The sequence below is a fragment of the Anomaloglossus baeobatrachus genome, chromosome 3 (assembly GCF_048569485.1).
Source record: "Anomaloglossus baeobatrachus isolate aAnoBae1 chromosome 3, aAnoBae1.hap1, whole genome shotgun sequence".
In the NCBI taxonomy this organism is placed as follows: Eukaryota; Metazoa; Chordata; class Amphibia; order Anura; family Aromobatidae; genus Anomaloglossus; species Anomaloglossus baeobatrachus.
The window spans coordinates 277,242,761-277,259,483 of NC_134355.1; the positions used below are offsets into that span (position 1 = coordinate 277,242,761).

The following is a 16,723-nucleotide window of genomic DNA, read 5'->3' on the forward strand; positions in this document are numbered from 1 at the left end:
GAAAACGCCAGCTGTGTTTTTCCTGAGGCATCTTCGTTGGTGCTATCTCTGTTGTTTTTGTGACGGCTCAGTCACCAGCATAATTCTTTTTTTGTATTTTAAACTTTAAATATCAAACAACGTCCAAATGTAACCTGCCCAAAGAAAGAACGTGCTGCTTCTTTTAACCACTTTACGACCTATGAATCCTGAAGTAGTAAAAGACATAACAAAGGACAGAATCTTTGCACAGAAAATTGTTTTTATGTCCATATCCATTTTGTTTGTAGTGGGGGTTTTTTAATGCTTTTTTAGGTGGATTCCAGGCAGAGTCCACCAGAAATACATTTTTCATTTGCATATCTCTGTTGCATGTACAAGTCATACCTGTATTTTTTCATGGATACAACACATACCCATTATAATCTATGGTGCTATTCACATGTCTGGGTTTTTCAGGAATCATGGATGAAAAGGGCCAATACAAGTCTATGGGACTATAATATAGGAGAAGCTTTGTTATTTATTTGTCCATCTGTGATAATCACTGATAACAGAAGGACGGTAAAAACGGATGCACGGATACAAAACACTGATGAGAGAAGGATGATAAAAACGGATGCACAGATCCAAAACACTGATGACAAAAGGATGGTAAAAAGGGACACACGGATCCAAAACACTGATGACAGAAGGATGGTAAAAACAAATGCACAGATCCAAAACACTGATGAGAGAAGGATGGTAAAAAATGGACGCGCGGATCCAAAACATTGATGACAGAAGGATGGCAAAAAATGGACGCGCGGATCCAAAACATTGATGACAGAAGGATGCCAAAAAATGGACGCGCGGATCCAAAACATTGATGACAGAAGGATGGCAAAAATGGATGCATGGATCCAAAACACTGATGAGAGAAGGATAGTAAAAACGGACGCTAGGATCCAAAACACTGATGAGAGAAGGATGGTAAAAACGGACGCTAGGATCCAAAACACTGATGAGAGAAGGATGGTAAAAACGGATGCACGGATAAAAAACACTGATGACAGAAGGATGGTAAAAAGGGACACACGGATCCAAAACATTGATGACAGAAGGATGGCAAAAATGGACGCGCGGATCCAAAACACATGACAGAAGGATGGTAAAAAGGGACACACGGATCTAAAACACTGATGACAGAAGGATGGTAAAAACGGATGCACAGATCCAAAACACTGATGAGAGAAGGATGGTAAAAAGGGACACACGGATCCAAAACACTGATGAGAGAAGGATGATAAAAATGAACGCATGGATCCAAAACACTGATGACAGAAGGATGGTAAAAACGGACGCTAGGATCCAAAACAATAATTATAGAAGGATGGTAAAAACAGATGCACGGATCCAAAACACTGATGACAGAAGGATAATAAAAATGGACGCACGGATCAAAAACACTGATGTCAGAAGGATGGTAAAAATGAACGCATGGATCCAAAACACCGATGAGAGAATGATGGTAAAAACGGACACACGGATCCCAAACACTGATGAGAGAAGGATGGTAAAAACGGACGCTAGGATCCAAAACACTGATGAGAGAAGGATGGTAAAAACGGACGTACAGATCCAAAACACTGATGAGAGAAGGATGGTAAAAACGGACACACAGATCCAAAACACCGATGAGAGAAGGATGGTAAAAACGGACGCATGGATCCAAAACACTGATGAGAGAAGGATGGTAAAAGCGGACGTACAGATCCAAAACACTGATGAGAGAAGGATGGTAAAAACGGACACACAGATCCAAAACACTGATGAGAGAAGGATGGTAAAAACGGACGTACAGATCCAAAACACTGATGAGAGAAGGATGGTAAAAACGGACACACAGATCCAAAACACCGATGAGAGAAGGATGGTAAAAACGGACGTACAGATCCAAAACACTGATGAGAGAAGGATGGTAAAAACGGACACACAGATCCAAAACACCGATGAGAGAAGGATGGTAAAAACGGACGCATGGATCCAAAACACTGATGAGAGAAGGATGGTAAAAACGGACGCATGGATCCAAAACACTGATGAGAGAAGGATGGTAAAAGCGGACGTACAGATCCAAAACACTGATGAGAGAAGGATGGTAAAAACGGACACACAGATCCAAAACACTGATGAGAGAAGGATGGTAAAAACGGACGCATGGATCCAAAACACTGATGAGAGAAGGATGGTAAAAACGGACACAGATCCAAAACACTGATGAGAGAAGGATGGTAAAAATCGATGCACAGAATGTACACTAGTGAGAACATCACTATTTCTTCATGTATATAAACATGGATGTATGAATGAGGCCTAAGGACTCATGCGCACGTACCTGCTAAATATTCTGCAGCGATTTGACAGCACATGTGCGCTTCAAATCGCTGCAGAAACACTGCGTAATGGATGCAGTGTTTTTGTAAGAGAAAGCCGATTTCATGCGCTATCACTGCTGCCCCCACCATAGACAGAGCGGGAGCTGCACCCATAGCGCACGGAATAATTAACATGCTGCTTTAATGAACAGAGGAGTCCTTAATCATACTTATGATTAAGGACTCCTCTGTTTTTATGTATTCAGTCCGAAACGCGTAAAGTTTACCCTGTCTATACTCCTGCACTGTGCGGTTCTGGCTGGAATTTTAAAGCATACTTTTTTCAATAAAGGATCAAAGATTTTTTCATGGAATTGGTGCCGAGTTCAAATCTGTTTCTTCCTTACTTCTGCTATACCGGTGTGGACTAGCCGGAGAACTGCGAGCACCCTGGAATATTTAAAGGAACAGGGAACAGGTGAGCTGAAAAACACTTTCTTTTTTCACATTGCTTTAATGAACGCATGTATTTGGGTCAAAATTTTAGCATCCAAATCGCTGCGTTCATAAAAGCAACGTGCGCACGTATCATGCACAATCTACATAGATTGTGCAGGGGACGCAGGACGCATGCATTTACACTGCAGTGCTATACGCAGCACAAATGCATGCAATTACGCAACGTGCGCATGAGCCCTAAGGGTTTGTTCCCACTACTGTATTTGGTGAGTTTTTAATGCTGCCTATTTTTTCTGTGCAGAAAATTCAATGTCCTACAGTTCCAGCAAAGTGAATAGAATTTATAGAAATCTTGTGCCTACTGGCCTTTTTCATGAAGCTTAACTGACCCACGGTGCATCCTTGATATTTATAACCTTTTTGGTAATTATGCGTTTTTTTGTCTGATTTTCCCTATAGGCTTCAATAAAATGAGGAAAATCTGCAAGAAAAAATAACGCACATGGGCATTTCTGTCTTTCTGCAGCAAAAACGCCCTAAAAACGCATGTAATCTGCACATGGCCTTATCAATACAGATATATCAAAGCCTAATACCAGGAAATACTGAAAACAAAGCAGCTCCAGATAAAATATGACAAAAAAAATGCAACTGAAGAAAAAAAAAAAAAGATATAAACCTGTAACAAAAAAAATGAAAAAATACAAATAAATTAATTTAGTGAATGGATGAAAATGTGCAGTATATAAAACGCCCCAAATTCCCAGGCGAGAACATAGATTAAGATACGCCCTCGTAATTATTAAAATGTGGGGTTTTAAAAAGATAAATAATGCATTTAGTGCAAATCATTGCCCAGAGTTCAGCTTTTCGCATTAGAGCACTTTTTTTTCCAAGTCTTTATGGAGGATTCACATTACAGGCAGTGTTGTGAGCTGGGGCAATGCCACTATTCCTTATTGTAGTTAATCACTAGGGAAGGTGTCTCCTAGCTGTCAGCCCTCAGATGGTGCTGTTGCTCATAGCAACCAGAGTCTGCCTAAAATGAAAGGAAGCCTATCATTGGCTGCAATGGGAAGCTCCTCCCCTCTCTGTCACTACTATAAATAAGGACCAGCTGCCAAGTTCCGGGAAATGCGGCTGAGAGCTGAGTAGAGGCAGCTTCTTCTGAGACTTGTAGTACCACACAGCCTGTATGTGCCGTGGAAATGTAGCACTATGTGCTGAGACCTCCATGATAACGTGCTGCACATAATCACCAGAGACCACCAGTTAACCCCCTCCTGGCTGCCTAATCCTGCAGGGATCTGGTCAGTGACAGCGGATCTGTATCTGTGCAGCCATCCGCGGATTAGGGAGATAATCTGCAGGACCCAGTGACCCCCTTGTAATAATAAATAGTGAGAGATAAGCCAGAGCAGAGCTGTAGGTGGCCCATACAGAAGGGAAGGAGCCCCAGAAACCATGGAGGACATGTGCTGCCTCGGACACAACGATCGCACTCACGATCGTCCCCATGGAATCCTGCCGCTCCTACAGAGCCCCTAATAAATGCCATCAAATACTATAGATGTCTATATACCGAGCTGTGTGAGCTATATACATTACACCAGTATATAATAGTAATCATGATATTATACTACTAACAGTAAGAATAATATAGAATGGAAGCAAAAGGTTCTCTCATTTGTAGCTCTCTGCTTGTAGTTGTAGAGGTGGTGGACGTTAGTATTTTTTATTATTATTATTATTAGTAGTAGTATTAGTATTATTAGTATTAGTATTATTACTTTTATTATTATCATTATTGCTTTAATACTATTATTATTGTTGTATTTTATATTATTATTAATTGTAATTATTACTTGTATTTTTTTATTATTATTATTAATAATTTTATTATTATTGTTTTAATACTATTATTGTTATTGTTGTTGTATTTTCTATTATTATTGTCATTATTGCTTTTATTATTATTGTTATTTTTTATTATTGCTTTAATACTATTATTATATTTGTTGTATTTTCTATTATTATTATTATTATTGTTATTATTACTTTATTATTATTATTATTATTATTATTATTACTTTTAATACTATTATTATTTTGTTGTCCTTGCTGTTATTGATATTATTATTGTTGTATTTACTATTATTACCTCCTCAATTATTATTGTTATTTTTTATTATTGCTTTAATACTATTATTATATTTGTTGTATTTTCTATTATTATTATTATTGTTATTATTACTTTATTATTATTACTTTTAATACTATTATTATTTTGTTGTCCTTGCGGTTATTGATATTATTATTGTTGTATTTACTATTATTACCTCCTCAATTATTATTGTTTTACTAATAATAATAGTACTACTACTACTAATAATAATAATAATAGACACTTTTTTTAATTATCATGAGTTATTCCTATTGTAAGCAATATTGCTAATGCAATCAGTTGGTGTCAGCAGAAGTGGGGACAACATCTCAGTAATCAATTATATATTTTTCACATTTACACGATATGCTGTTATTTAAATAGTAAAAACAAAAATATTATTATGTTATAACATATTAAAGCAAATTACCAAAATCACTTTGATTATTTGTATTTTTACTACGTTATACTTGTAATATTATCATAATAATCTTTTTTTTTCTAAAGACAACAAGGATGACTGCAGATCATTTCTTACTATCACCAGAAAGTAATAAAATTGTCTACCATGTGTAGTCAAAAGGCTTTTGTTTGTTTATTGTTGTTGTTTTTTTTCTTTTTAGGTGTCTGTTTTGACTGTTACTTAATGTGTTGAATATCACAACATTTCTCTATCTATCTATCTATCTATCTATCTATTTATCTATCCCTCTATTATCTATCTATCCTTCTATCTATCCCTCTATCTATCTATTATCTATCTATCCCTCTATCTGTTATCTATTTATCTATCCCTCTATCCTTCTATCTATCCCTCTATCTATCTATTATCTATCTATCCCTCTATCTATCCCTCTATCTATCCCTCTATCTATTATCTAGCTATCTATCTATCTATCTATTATCTATCTATCCCTCTATCTATTATCTATCCTTCTATCTATCTATCCCTCTATCTATCTATCTATCTATCCATCTATCTCTACAATTAATACAACGTGCAATCCTTATATAAAGAAGAATTTATTCGCAGAAATATCTAATCTTTTTGAAGAAACAAAAATATATATATATATATAAATTTGTAATATAAATCTATATATCTGAACATGAAGTACACCTCAGTCAGGACTTCCAAAGCCCATTCTAAAGGTTTCTCATATATAAACATAAATGTACAAAATTATACAAAATCTTCTGAGAGCTCTTGGACCAGCAAGACTCAGGCCACATGAAATGCACGAGTTAAATATAAAGGGTTATGTACATTTGGTCTCCTCTTATTCTTGATTTATCTGAGATGTCCCTTTCTGCAGCTTGTCCATCCATCCACAAGGCCACCAGTGGGGTCATGATGCCGTGGGGCCACACAGGCGACTTGTGCCCACCACCTCCTTTAGGTCACTTTCAGGCTTCCCAGCTACCATAAAGGGCCAAGTCTGTCAAGAAAAGAGATTACCCAAAAATCAGTACACAGCAGCTCATCGATCTGTTACTTAACTCAGTGTTTCTATGTGAACCCCATCATGTCTCCATAGCTTGTAGTTTGGGGTGAGATTACTTATTTTCAACCAGGAAATGTTGTTTCTTTGTTGTTTTTTTTTTGTTACAAGTTGTTTCCACCAAAATATATTGTCCAAGATCAAAGCTTTTATCTGCACCAAATATATTTTTTTCGCTTTATTATACACTTTTTTTTTTTACTTATCTGAATGTTAGAAATAAATACATACGTCCATATTATTAATATACCAACTACTGCAACCATATTAGGAGCCACAATTACACCCACAATAAAAAATACCAGTAGTGATCTTATATTATTATAATACTATTGCTACTAATCATAACAGTAATAATGTACGAGTAATAATATACTACAGTATCAACAGCAACAATTATTTTTTTTATTATTATTATTGTTACTATTATTACTATTATTGTTATTATTAAATAATAATAAAAACATTATTAATAATAATAATAATAATAATACTAATAATCATTGCTGTGATGAGGATACCTGTAATTACCATTATAATTTGCATGCCAATAATCATTATTGAGGTTAGTTTCCCTGTTTTTACTCTGTAATCCATTATCTCCAGCAGTTTTCATTCCAGCATTTAGCACCGATATCTGTTCCATAAACATCTCTGCTCTGTGTTTTTTTTTTCCTTTTCCTTAACGTAAAAATGAATGCTGGATTGCTGATAAAAACATTCCTGCCGTCAAGAAAATCCCCAGTTTCATTATTTACAGCTAGGGGAGATAGTGGGAAAATATGGGCAGAGTGAAGGTTCTTCTAGCAGTAGGTGGTAAAGTCACTGTTCTATAAGGGTTAGCTGAAATCGTGCACTATTCTTATGTTTAATTAATAGCCCTCTGACAACTACAATAAGGACAAACCATAATAGCTTTCATCTGAAAATGTATAATTCACACAGATGGATAGATGTTAGATGCATAGAGAGATAGAGAGATAGAGAGATAAAGGGATAGATAGATAGATAGATAGTTAGATAGATAGTTAATAGATAGATAATGGATAGATAAATAGATAGACAGATAGACAGATAGATAGAGGGATAGATAAATAGATAGATAGTTAGATAGATAGTTAATAGATAGATAATGGATAGATAAATAGATAGATTGATAGATTGATAGATAATGGATGGATGGATAGATAGATAGATAGATAATAGATAGATGGATAGATAGATAACTATAGGGCAATATTAGACTAATCATAAATAGATAGATATAGGATAGATTTGTGATTAGAGGTAGATAGATAGATAATATATGATATATAGATAGAGGGATAGATAGATAGATAATGGATAGATAGATAATAGATAGATGGATAGATAGATAAATAGATAGAGGGATAGATAGATAGATAGATAATGGATAGATAAATAGATAGATTGATAGATAGATAGGATTTGATTTGATTTGATAGTTAGATAGATAGATAATAGATAGATAATGGATCGATAAATAGATAGAGAGATGGATAGATAACTATAGGGCAATATGAGACTAATCATAAATAGATAGATATAGGATAGATTTGTGATTAGAGGTAGATAGATAGATAATATATGATATATAGATAGAAGGATAGATAGAAGGATAGATAGATAGATAGATAGATAATGGACATATATATGGATAGATAGACAGATAGATAATTAATTATAGGGCAATATGAGACTAATCATACATAGAAATTCAGATATGAGATGGATAATATGTGATAGATTATTCTAAAGCATAATGAGACTACTCATAAATATATAGAAATTTACATATAAGATAGAAAATATATGATAGATATGGGATAGATAGATAATTATAGGGCATTATGAAACTACTCGAAATTTACACATGAGATAGATAGAAAATATATAATAGATATGGGATAGCTAGATAGAGAGATAGATAGGTAATATATGATCTATAGATAGATAGATAATTATAGGGCAATTTGACACTACTCATAAATATATAGAAATTTACATATGAGATAGGTAGATAGATAGAAAATATATGATACATATGGGATAGATAGATAATATATGATAAATATCTAGATAGCTATATAAATAGATAATATATGATCTATAGATAGATATAGATAGATAATTATAGGGTAATATGAGACTACTCAAATAGATAGAAATTTACATATGAGATAGATAATATATGATAAATATAGGATAGATAATTATAGGTAATATCTATATAGATAGATATAGATAGATAATTATAATTATATATTAAATATATGAGACTATTCATAAATACATAGAAAGTTAAATATGAGGTAGATAGATTTATAGATATATTGATTTATAAATAGACAAATAGATATGACTGACAGGTATAACCAATGGAACAGCTTGATGGTGCAGCTGTACTTACCAGGTTAACAGGATGGATGTAACCATTCTCGTACTTGTCATTGGCTAGTATCTGTCTTAGATGAGCTATATAGCTTGATGCCAGCCTCAGGGTATCTAGCTTGGACAGTTTAGTATCTGGTGGTACCCAGGGTAAGGTGGTCTTCAGCCTGGAGAAAGCTTTGCTGAGCACCCTCATCCTGGCCCTCTCCCTGGCGTTGGCCGCATTCCTCTGGACCTGCTTTCCCTCATGATTGACCCCAGTCAGAGGACTCTTCTTGCGTGGGGTTTTCCTCCTCTTCCCTGTAGTTCCTCTGCCTTTCTTAGGAGAGCCATTGTCACAGGCAGAACTTTCCTCATTGCTGTCATTAGAGATTCCAAAGTCCTTGCTAGAATCCAGTTTCATGGCATGACAGTCCAACATTTCCACCTCCTGGAAGTCGTCTCCATCACTCAGAGAGCCCGTAGACATGGCTGTCCCTGCTTCCTCCCTGGTCCAGGTGTGAATGGATGCAGGAGAATAATAGGGGATGTGTTTGATTAGCAGCTGCAGGGGACACGCCTGTTCCAGTGTTTGTCTTAGGAGGAGAGCAGTGGAATTTCGTGTGGACAGTAGTCATTTATTTATGGGATGGAGGGCGGGGAGAGGCTGGGCCTAATGATACCAGGGAGGAGGAGGAGGACATGGTCTACTCTGCTCTGCTGCCAGCCCACGTATTCCTCCCACTGCTCATCACTATCTGCAAGGCTCATGGAATTTCAGCATTAATAGACTTTTCATCTAGTAAACTGGAGAATAATGAAATCACCTAATATATGCATCATTTGTATCGAAATCACAGAGGAGCACAAAACAACAAGCTGCATTCAACTAAAAAGAGGCTCAATCAGGCAATGAAATGTTACTTTTTGTAAATCTATTAGTAAAGTCACTTTCTTTGAGACATAGAAAAATGTTTAATGTAACCAAAAGGAATATTGTATCAAGTATAACAAATATACTGTGATGTGAACACAAAGTGGCCTCAGCTGAACTGTAGTGTAATATCCCCCAGAGACTCCTAGATGACTGAGGTCAGAGGCCATGTAACCTCATTACTAGGTGACTAGTGCAAAAATAACAAGCCAGCCCTAGCCAAGGACAGTGGAGAAGAGGAGACCCTGCTGCGAGACAAGGGTGTAGGGAGAGGAATATATATATATATATGTATATATATATATATATATATATATATATATATATATATATATATATATATATATATATATATATATATATATATATATATATATATATATATACACACACACACACACACACACACACACACACACACACACACACACACACGCACACTCCTCCTGCTACCTTGCCTCACAGGGGGTCCCCTTCTCCATTCTACATGGCCAGAGCTTGTGGCTTTTGCAGTGTATATACATATATATATATATATATATATATATATATATATATATATATATATATATGACAGGGAGAGGAATATATATGTGTGTATTTATATATATATATATATATATATATATATATATATATATATATATAGCTATATGTATGGATATGTGTGTATATATAAAAAATACACGCACACACACACACTCCTCCTGCATCCTTGCATCACAGGGTATCCTTTTCATTCTATATGGCTAGAGCTTGTGGCTTTTGCACTAATATATATATATATATATATATATATATATATACACACACACACACACACACACACACACACACACACACACACACACACACAGTATATATATATATATATATATATATATATATATATATAAAAACTGCCTACATATATTAAGGATGGTGTTACTTATGGTTAATGAACACTGAGAAGAGCATATTTAAATGTCTGCAATATAAGAGGTCTGTTTACAATATTTAGCATAAAACAAGCCTCAATTCTATCAGTCATCTGCTTTTCAGTGATTTCAAGCCATGCGTATTCACTTTACTAGGCTATAAATATGCAGCAATGGAAGAGGCAGGATCCAATACCTGCTAGATTCATTGTCACTAGCTGTTCCGAATAGCTGATCATTGTAGATAAGATTTATATTGTGATTTATAAAAAGCAGTAAACGAGAAACAAAACCTCAAATTGTTTTAGAAAATGTGAAGTCCAAGAAAGAAATGATGGAACTGCATATTCAGATTCTGTCACACTGGTAGGCAGCAAAGTAACACTGAGTGCTGCAGCTTGTCATCAGCTGGGTCTCTAGACATCCTCTTCTGTGTCCACTGAGAGATATATACATATGTATACAGCCACCTAGATACAGACAGATGTACAGTATAAACACATCCACATGGTACAAAATGCATATTAGATAGATAGATATGTGATAGATGATAAATTGATAGATACATACAGATGAAATAGATAAATAGACAATAGATACATATGAAATAGATATGTGATTGATAGATCATAGATATGAGATACTGTAGATAGATAAATAGATAATCGAAACATATGATTGAAAACATGATGATATGTGATTGATAGGTAGATGGTAGATATGAAATACTGTAGATAGATAATAGATACATATGAAATAGATATGTGATTGATAGGTGGATGATAGATATCACATACTGTAGATAATTAGTAGATAGATATGGTAACTAGATGATAGTAGATAGATAGATAGATACATGGATAGATAGACAAATAAATAGAAAAACAACAAAAATTGTGTAAATAGCAATATATTAGTAAATAGAGAAACAGATAGGAGATAATGAGTAAATAAATAGTTTGTTTCCTTCCTGGAGAAACAGTTGACAATACTCAATGGATGAAATCAGGATTAGTGCAATGGAATCCAGTTTTGATATTTTATATTCCAGAGTAAAAATTAATTTCTTTATTAATTCAAATAATGTGGATTTATGCAATATGAATACATATATATATATATATATATATATATATATATATATATATATATTAATATCTGCAAATAATTCTATAATTCTATATTTTTGCTTCATAGTTGACACCACCAGAAATAAGTTTGCATTTACATGTGAAAAGGCAATATGTGTAACTTCATTGGAAGTTAAAGGTTTACAAAAAATGGAAATATGGATATAGTGTAATCATGGTAGAAATTGTTTTTATTAATTATTAATTATTATTATTATTATCATCATCACTGCAGCATGCTATCTTTAATGTTTGCTAGTCTGACACATATGTATATAGGAGCCATATGCACAGATTTAGTTGTAATGCTGCATGAATGAATATATTTTCTATCTATCTATCTATCTATATAAAATAGGTGACACTTTAGTCATATGACTTTGCTGGTCTTTGTATGTGCTCATGCTTGCTCAGGAGGGTTACTCTGGGGAACATCCCTATTACTCTCTATGACATTAGCACAGCAGATTGTGTTATGTTTACAGTACCACTGCTTCTACTCAGCACACAAACATGGGTGATCTGTATGATTCTATCTAGTTGATTGAATATATACATAGCCATAAAAAAATATATTCTACCTTTCAATCTAATTAAAATAACTTTGGTAAATTTTATGGGACATCTTTTTTTTATCACATTTTCCATTATATTAGATGTTAATGGATGTTTATCTAGTTTTAACCTTTCATTTTTTTAGTAGGGGCAACTTATTAACTAAGGTGTAAACCAAAATTGCCTTCCTGTGAACCAGTGACAGTTTAGCTATGACACAGAGGCGACACCTGTCATGATGCCCGCTTGTAAATTATTGCATCTTATAACCCCAATATATAAATAGATGTATACATTTTCATGTTATTAATTAGGTCAACATGATTGCAAAATGTATTTTCAAAGCTACTTAGACAAAATGCAATAATACATTTCAATCTTTAGAATCCAGTAGGTATAGTTAATTTCCTTGTTTGCAACAGGATCTGACAACTAAATATGAGCATGCACATAGTGATACTACCTATCAGAATGCAGACTGATGTAAGCAGCACAGCAATGTGCTAAGCAATGATCGTGTATATGTATGCTTCTAAAATCTATGGATTTGTCCAATGGGAGGCTAGGCAATTTATCATTCATGATTTACATTTGTTCTTTGTATTATTGATCCATAGTGAACTATAGTGTTTACTCCCTATCACCTGTGGAAATACAAAAATAAGGTAAAATGGCATTTTAGAAATGTTGATATAAAAATAATATAGCACTTATCAAATTGTGGCAAAACTGTGTCTTGTATGGTGAGCGTAATATATATATATTATATATATATATATATATATATATATATATACACACACACACATTTATATGTATGTGAACATAAACATATATATACTGTGTATATATATATATATATATATATATATATAATCTACATATCTATCTATATGTATATATATCTATATGTATGTATGTATGTCTATATATATATATATATATATATATATATACACATACATATATATATATACACATATATATATATATATATATATATATATATATATATATATATATATATATATATATATATATATATATATATATATGCCAAGGCATCACATCTATTTATTGAAGAAAACAAGTACATGTATAGGATAAATGGATAGGTATTTAGGATTTCATTGCATTTGCACTGTTGTTTCCTATATCCTATTCATCCTACTCAGGCTCAATTAGAGCTAAGTTTCTGGCTTATTGGCTTATTTCTTACACATATGTACATCTGTATGGCAAAAAAACCTGTATATCTATAGTATAATGTGCCGATAACTTTCTATTGAGCTGTCGTTTGCCTTAACATTTCACATTTTTATGTCTTTGTAACTTAAAGGTTGGACGTTTTGATCCCCTTAGGGATCTGTAAAGCTAAAATGATGGCAGTGTCAGATCTGTCACATATCTGACTCCAACAGTTAGCGATAGACCATTTTGTGAAAATTGGGTTCTATACAGTAGGTGTCTGTCATAATGTCCCATATTTTTCCAGAACATACAGCCCAGCATTTTCATCTATGATGAATGCTCCTAATGGAGTCTTCAATGCAGATGTGAGCCTTGCTTTTATGATAGAAGATCTAGAAAGCATAGGTATATGTTTGCTTACATACACTACTCAAAAATGTAGGGATATTTTGTTTTTGGGTGAAACTTTAGGATGATCCTAGGATGTCCAACTTGTTCAATGTTTCAGTACTTTTTGCACAATTTACTTAATGACAAAATTCACAACAGGTGTTTGATCCACGAATTACCAAATATTTTTTGGTTCAATTAATATTAGTATTTAAACAGTCCTCCTCATCATGCTGTGCACAATTTGACATCATGAGACCAAGACGACACTTAATAATTGATCAACACTACCTCACCATTATGAGGCTCCTAGCCTTCTAGCAGAGGTAGCCACTGACCTTAGAGTGTCACAGAGTGTCATCAGCAGGATGCAACAGAGATACAGAGAGACTGGAAGAGTTCACAGAAAGGCTTAGAAGTGAACATGCTTTGGCCACATCCCGCACTGATGACCACTTCATTGTGGAGAATGCCCTATAATGAATGCCACACAACTCCAAGCACATTTAAGGGAGGTGAGAAGCACTCAAGTATCACGTCAGACCATTCAAAATAGTTTACATCAGCATGGTATGCATGCTAGATGACCTGCAAAGGTACCTGACCACACCCAACAGGTACAGATGTCATTGCTGGATGAGGGACCAGTGGGCCTCAGTGATGTTCACTGATGAAAGTCATTTCACACTGAGCAGAATTTATGGCCTCCAATGATCTTGGAGACATCAAGGACAGCGCTATGTTTCAGCCACTGTTGTCACCAGACGAGCCTTTGGTGGTGGTGTTACAGCATGGACAGGTGTGTTTAGTCAATACAGAACTGCCCTACACTTTGTGACTGGTACAGTTACAACCCCCTACTACTTGAATAACATCATTAATACAATCATTGTGTCTCTGCCCAAACAACACAGGCCTTATTTCATCTTTCTGGACGACAATGTCCAGCACATCGAGGTCGCAACATTAGGGAATTACTGCTTGAGACTGGTGTGCCTCAGATAGAGTGGCCTGCACTTTCTACATACCTGAAACCAATAAAGAAACTCCTATGGGATCACCTGAGTCACCATGTAGAGCCTCATAACTCTGTACCTCAGAACATCAATGACCTGAGGGCTGCCCTTCAAGAAGAGTGGGATACCATGCCTCCGCAGACAATAAGTTGACTTGTGAAAAGCATAAGATGTCGTTGTCAGATGTAACTGATTCTCCAGGCCACATGAGAAGGTTTTTAGACATTGACATTTTTGGGGGAGTATACCTATCACAGCTATTGGCTTTTTCAATAAATTGTTTAAGATGAGGAAAATCACAATTGTATGCATTTACTTAAATGCCCTATGTTCATGATAAAATATCACTGTGGTGTGATCTTTTTATGTTTTCCATAAATGTCACCCAAAGCCAAATATCTGTAACATTTTTAAGTAGTGTATATGTTTATATTTCCATACATTTGGATCTATCTGAAAAACCCCCAAAACAAAATGTAAGTTCACTTTATAAAACAGAATGAAACCATCAAATAGATATCTGTTATTATAATTATTTTTAACCCCTTCAGCCCCCGGGCACTTTCCGTTTTTGCGTTTGTTTTTTGCTCCCCTTCTTCCGAGAGGCGTAACTTTTTTATTTTTCCATCAATCTTGCCATATGAGGGCTTGTTTTTTGCGGGACAAGTTGTACTTTTAAATGAAACCATAAGTTTTACCATATAGTGTACTGGAAAACGGCAAAAAAATTCCAAGTGCTAAGCATCTCTGGGAACTCCTTCAAGACTGTTGGAAGACCATTTCCAGTGACTACCTCTTGAAGCTCATCAAGAGAATGCCAAGAGTGTGCAAAACAGTAATCAAAGCAAAAGGTGGCTACTTTGAAGAACCTAGAATATGACATATTTTCAGTTGTTTCACACTTTTTTGTTAAGTATTTCATTCCGCATGTATTAATTCATAGTTTTGATGCCTTCAATGTGAATCTACAATTTTCAGAGTCATGAAAATAAAGAAAACTCTTCGAATGAGGTGAGTCCAAACATTTGGTCTGTACTGTATGCATTTTACAGATCTAATGAAAAGTAAACTCTAGCTACTGTACCTTTTTATGGATCTTTCATGTATCTTTGTATCATGTATGCTTGCTTTGATATATCTCTCCATGCAGTATACTTAAAAATAAATACGGTAAATATTAACACATCAAATTTAGGGCAGACAAATGGTGTAAGTATGACATTACCTACAGAAAATATCCAGCATTGTATGGTAATTTCCATCTAGTGTTTGGCTAAAACAATAAATGGCAAATGATGGAGGAACTGATGATATTGATTGTAATGGGATCATTTCCACCTCTCTGGTTTATCAGCTGTTGATATTTGAAGTAGAATAAAGAATAAGTGAGCATAGAGGTAGTAGAAGTGAGGCAAATCTGTTCAGTCATCTTACCATCCATACAGATAATACATTGCATTGTCTTGCAGGTATATCATATGAGTATTGACTATGGAGTACATGGATATCTGAAATGTAGTCATTTCAAGTATCAGTGATCTTCTTGTATTAAAACCTATAGGAGGCAGGGAAGACACAAGCTCTTGGCTAAAAATACAACTAAGTTCCTTTGTTATAAACAGAAGCATATGCTATCTAATTATTAACATGTGTTACATTGGCCATACACGACATACAAAGCCATCCACAACCTGTCTCCTTCTTACATCTGTGACCTAGTCTCCCGGTACCTATCTGC

The 16,723-nt window shown here is 34.5% G+C and overlaps 1 protein-coding gene across 1 annotated transcript; it reads right to left on the minus strand.

The window, feature by feature from the left end:
* Positions 1-5,952: 5,952 nt before the first annotated feature.
* On the minus strand, positions 5,953-9,468 carry TCF21 (transcription factor 21). Its single transcript, XM_075338260.1, has 2 exons — positions 8,893-9,468; positions 5,953-6,398 (listed from the first exon to the last, which is right to left on the minus strand). Exons 1-2 carry the CDS (start codon positions 9,340-9,342, stop codon positions 6,309-6,311), a joined length of 540 nt encoding a protein of 179 aa, XP_075194375.1. The 5' UTR covers positions 9,343-9,468; the 3' UTR covers positions 5,953-6,308.
* Between the last annotated feature and the right edge of the window lie 7,255 nt (positions 9,469-16,723).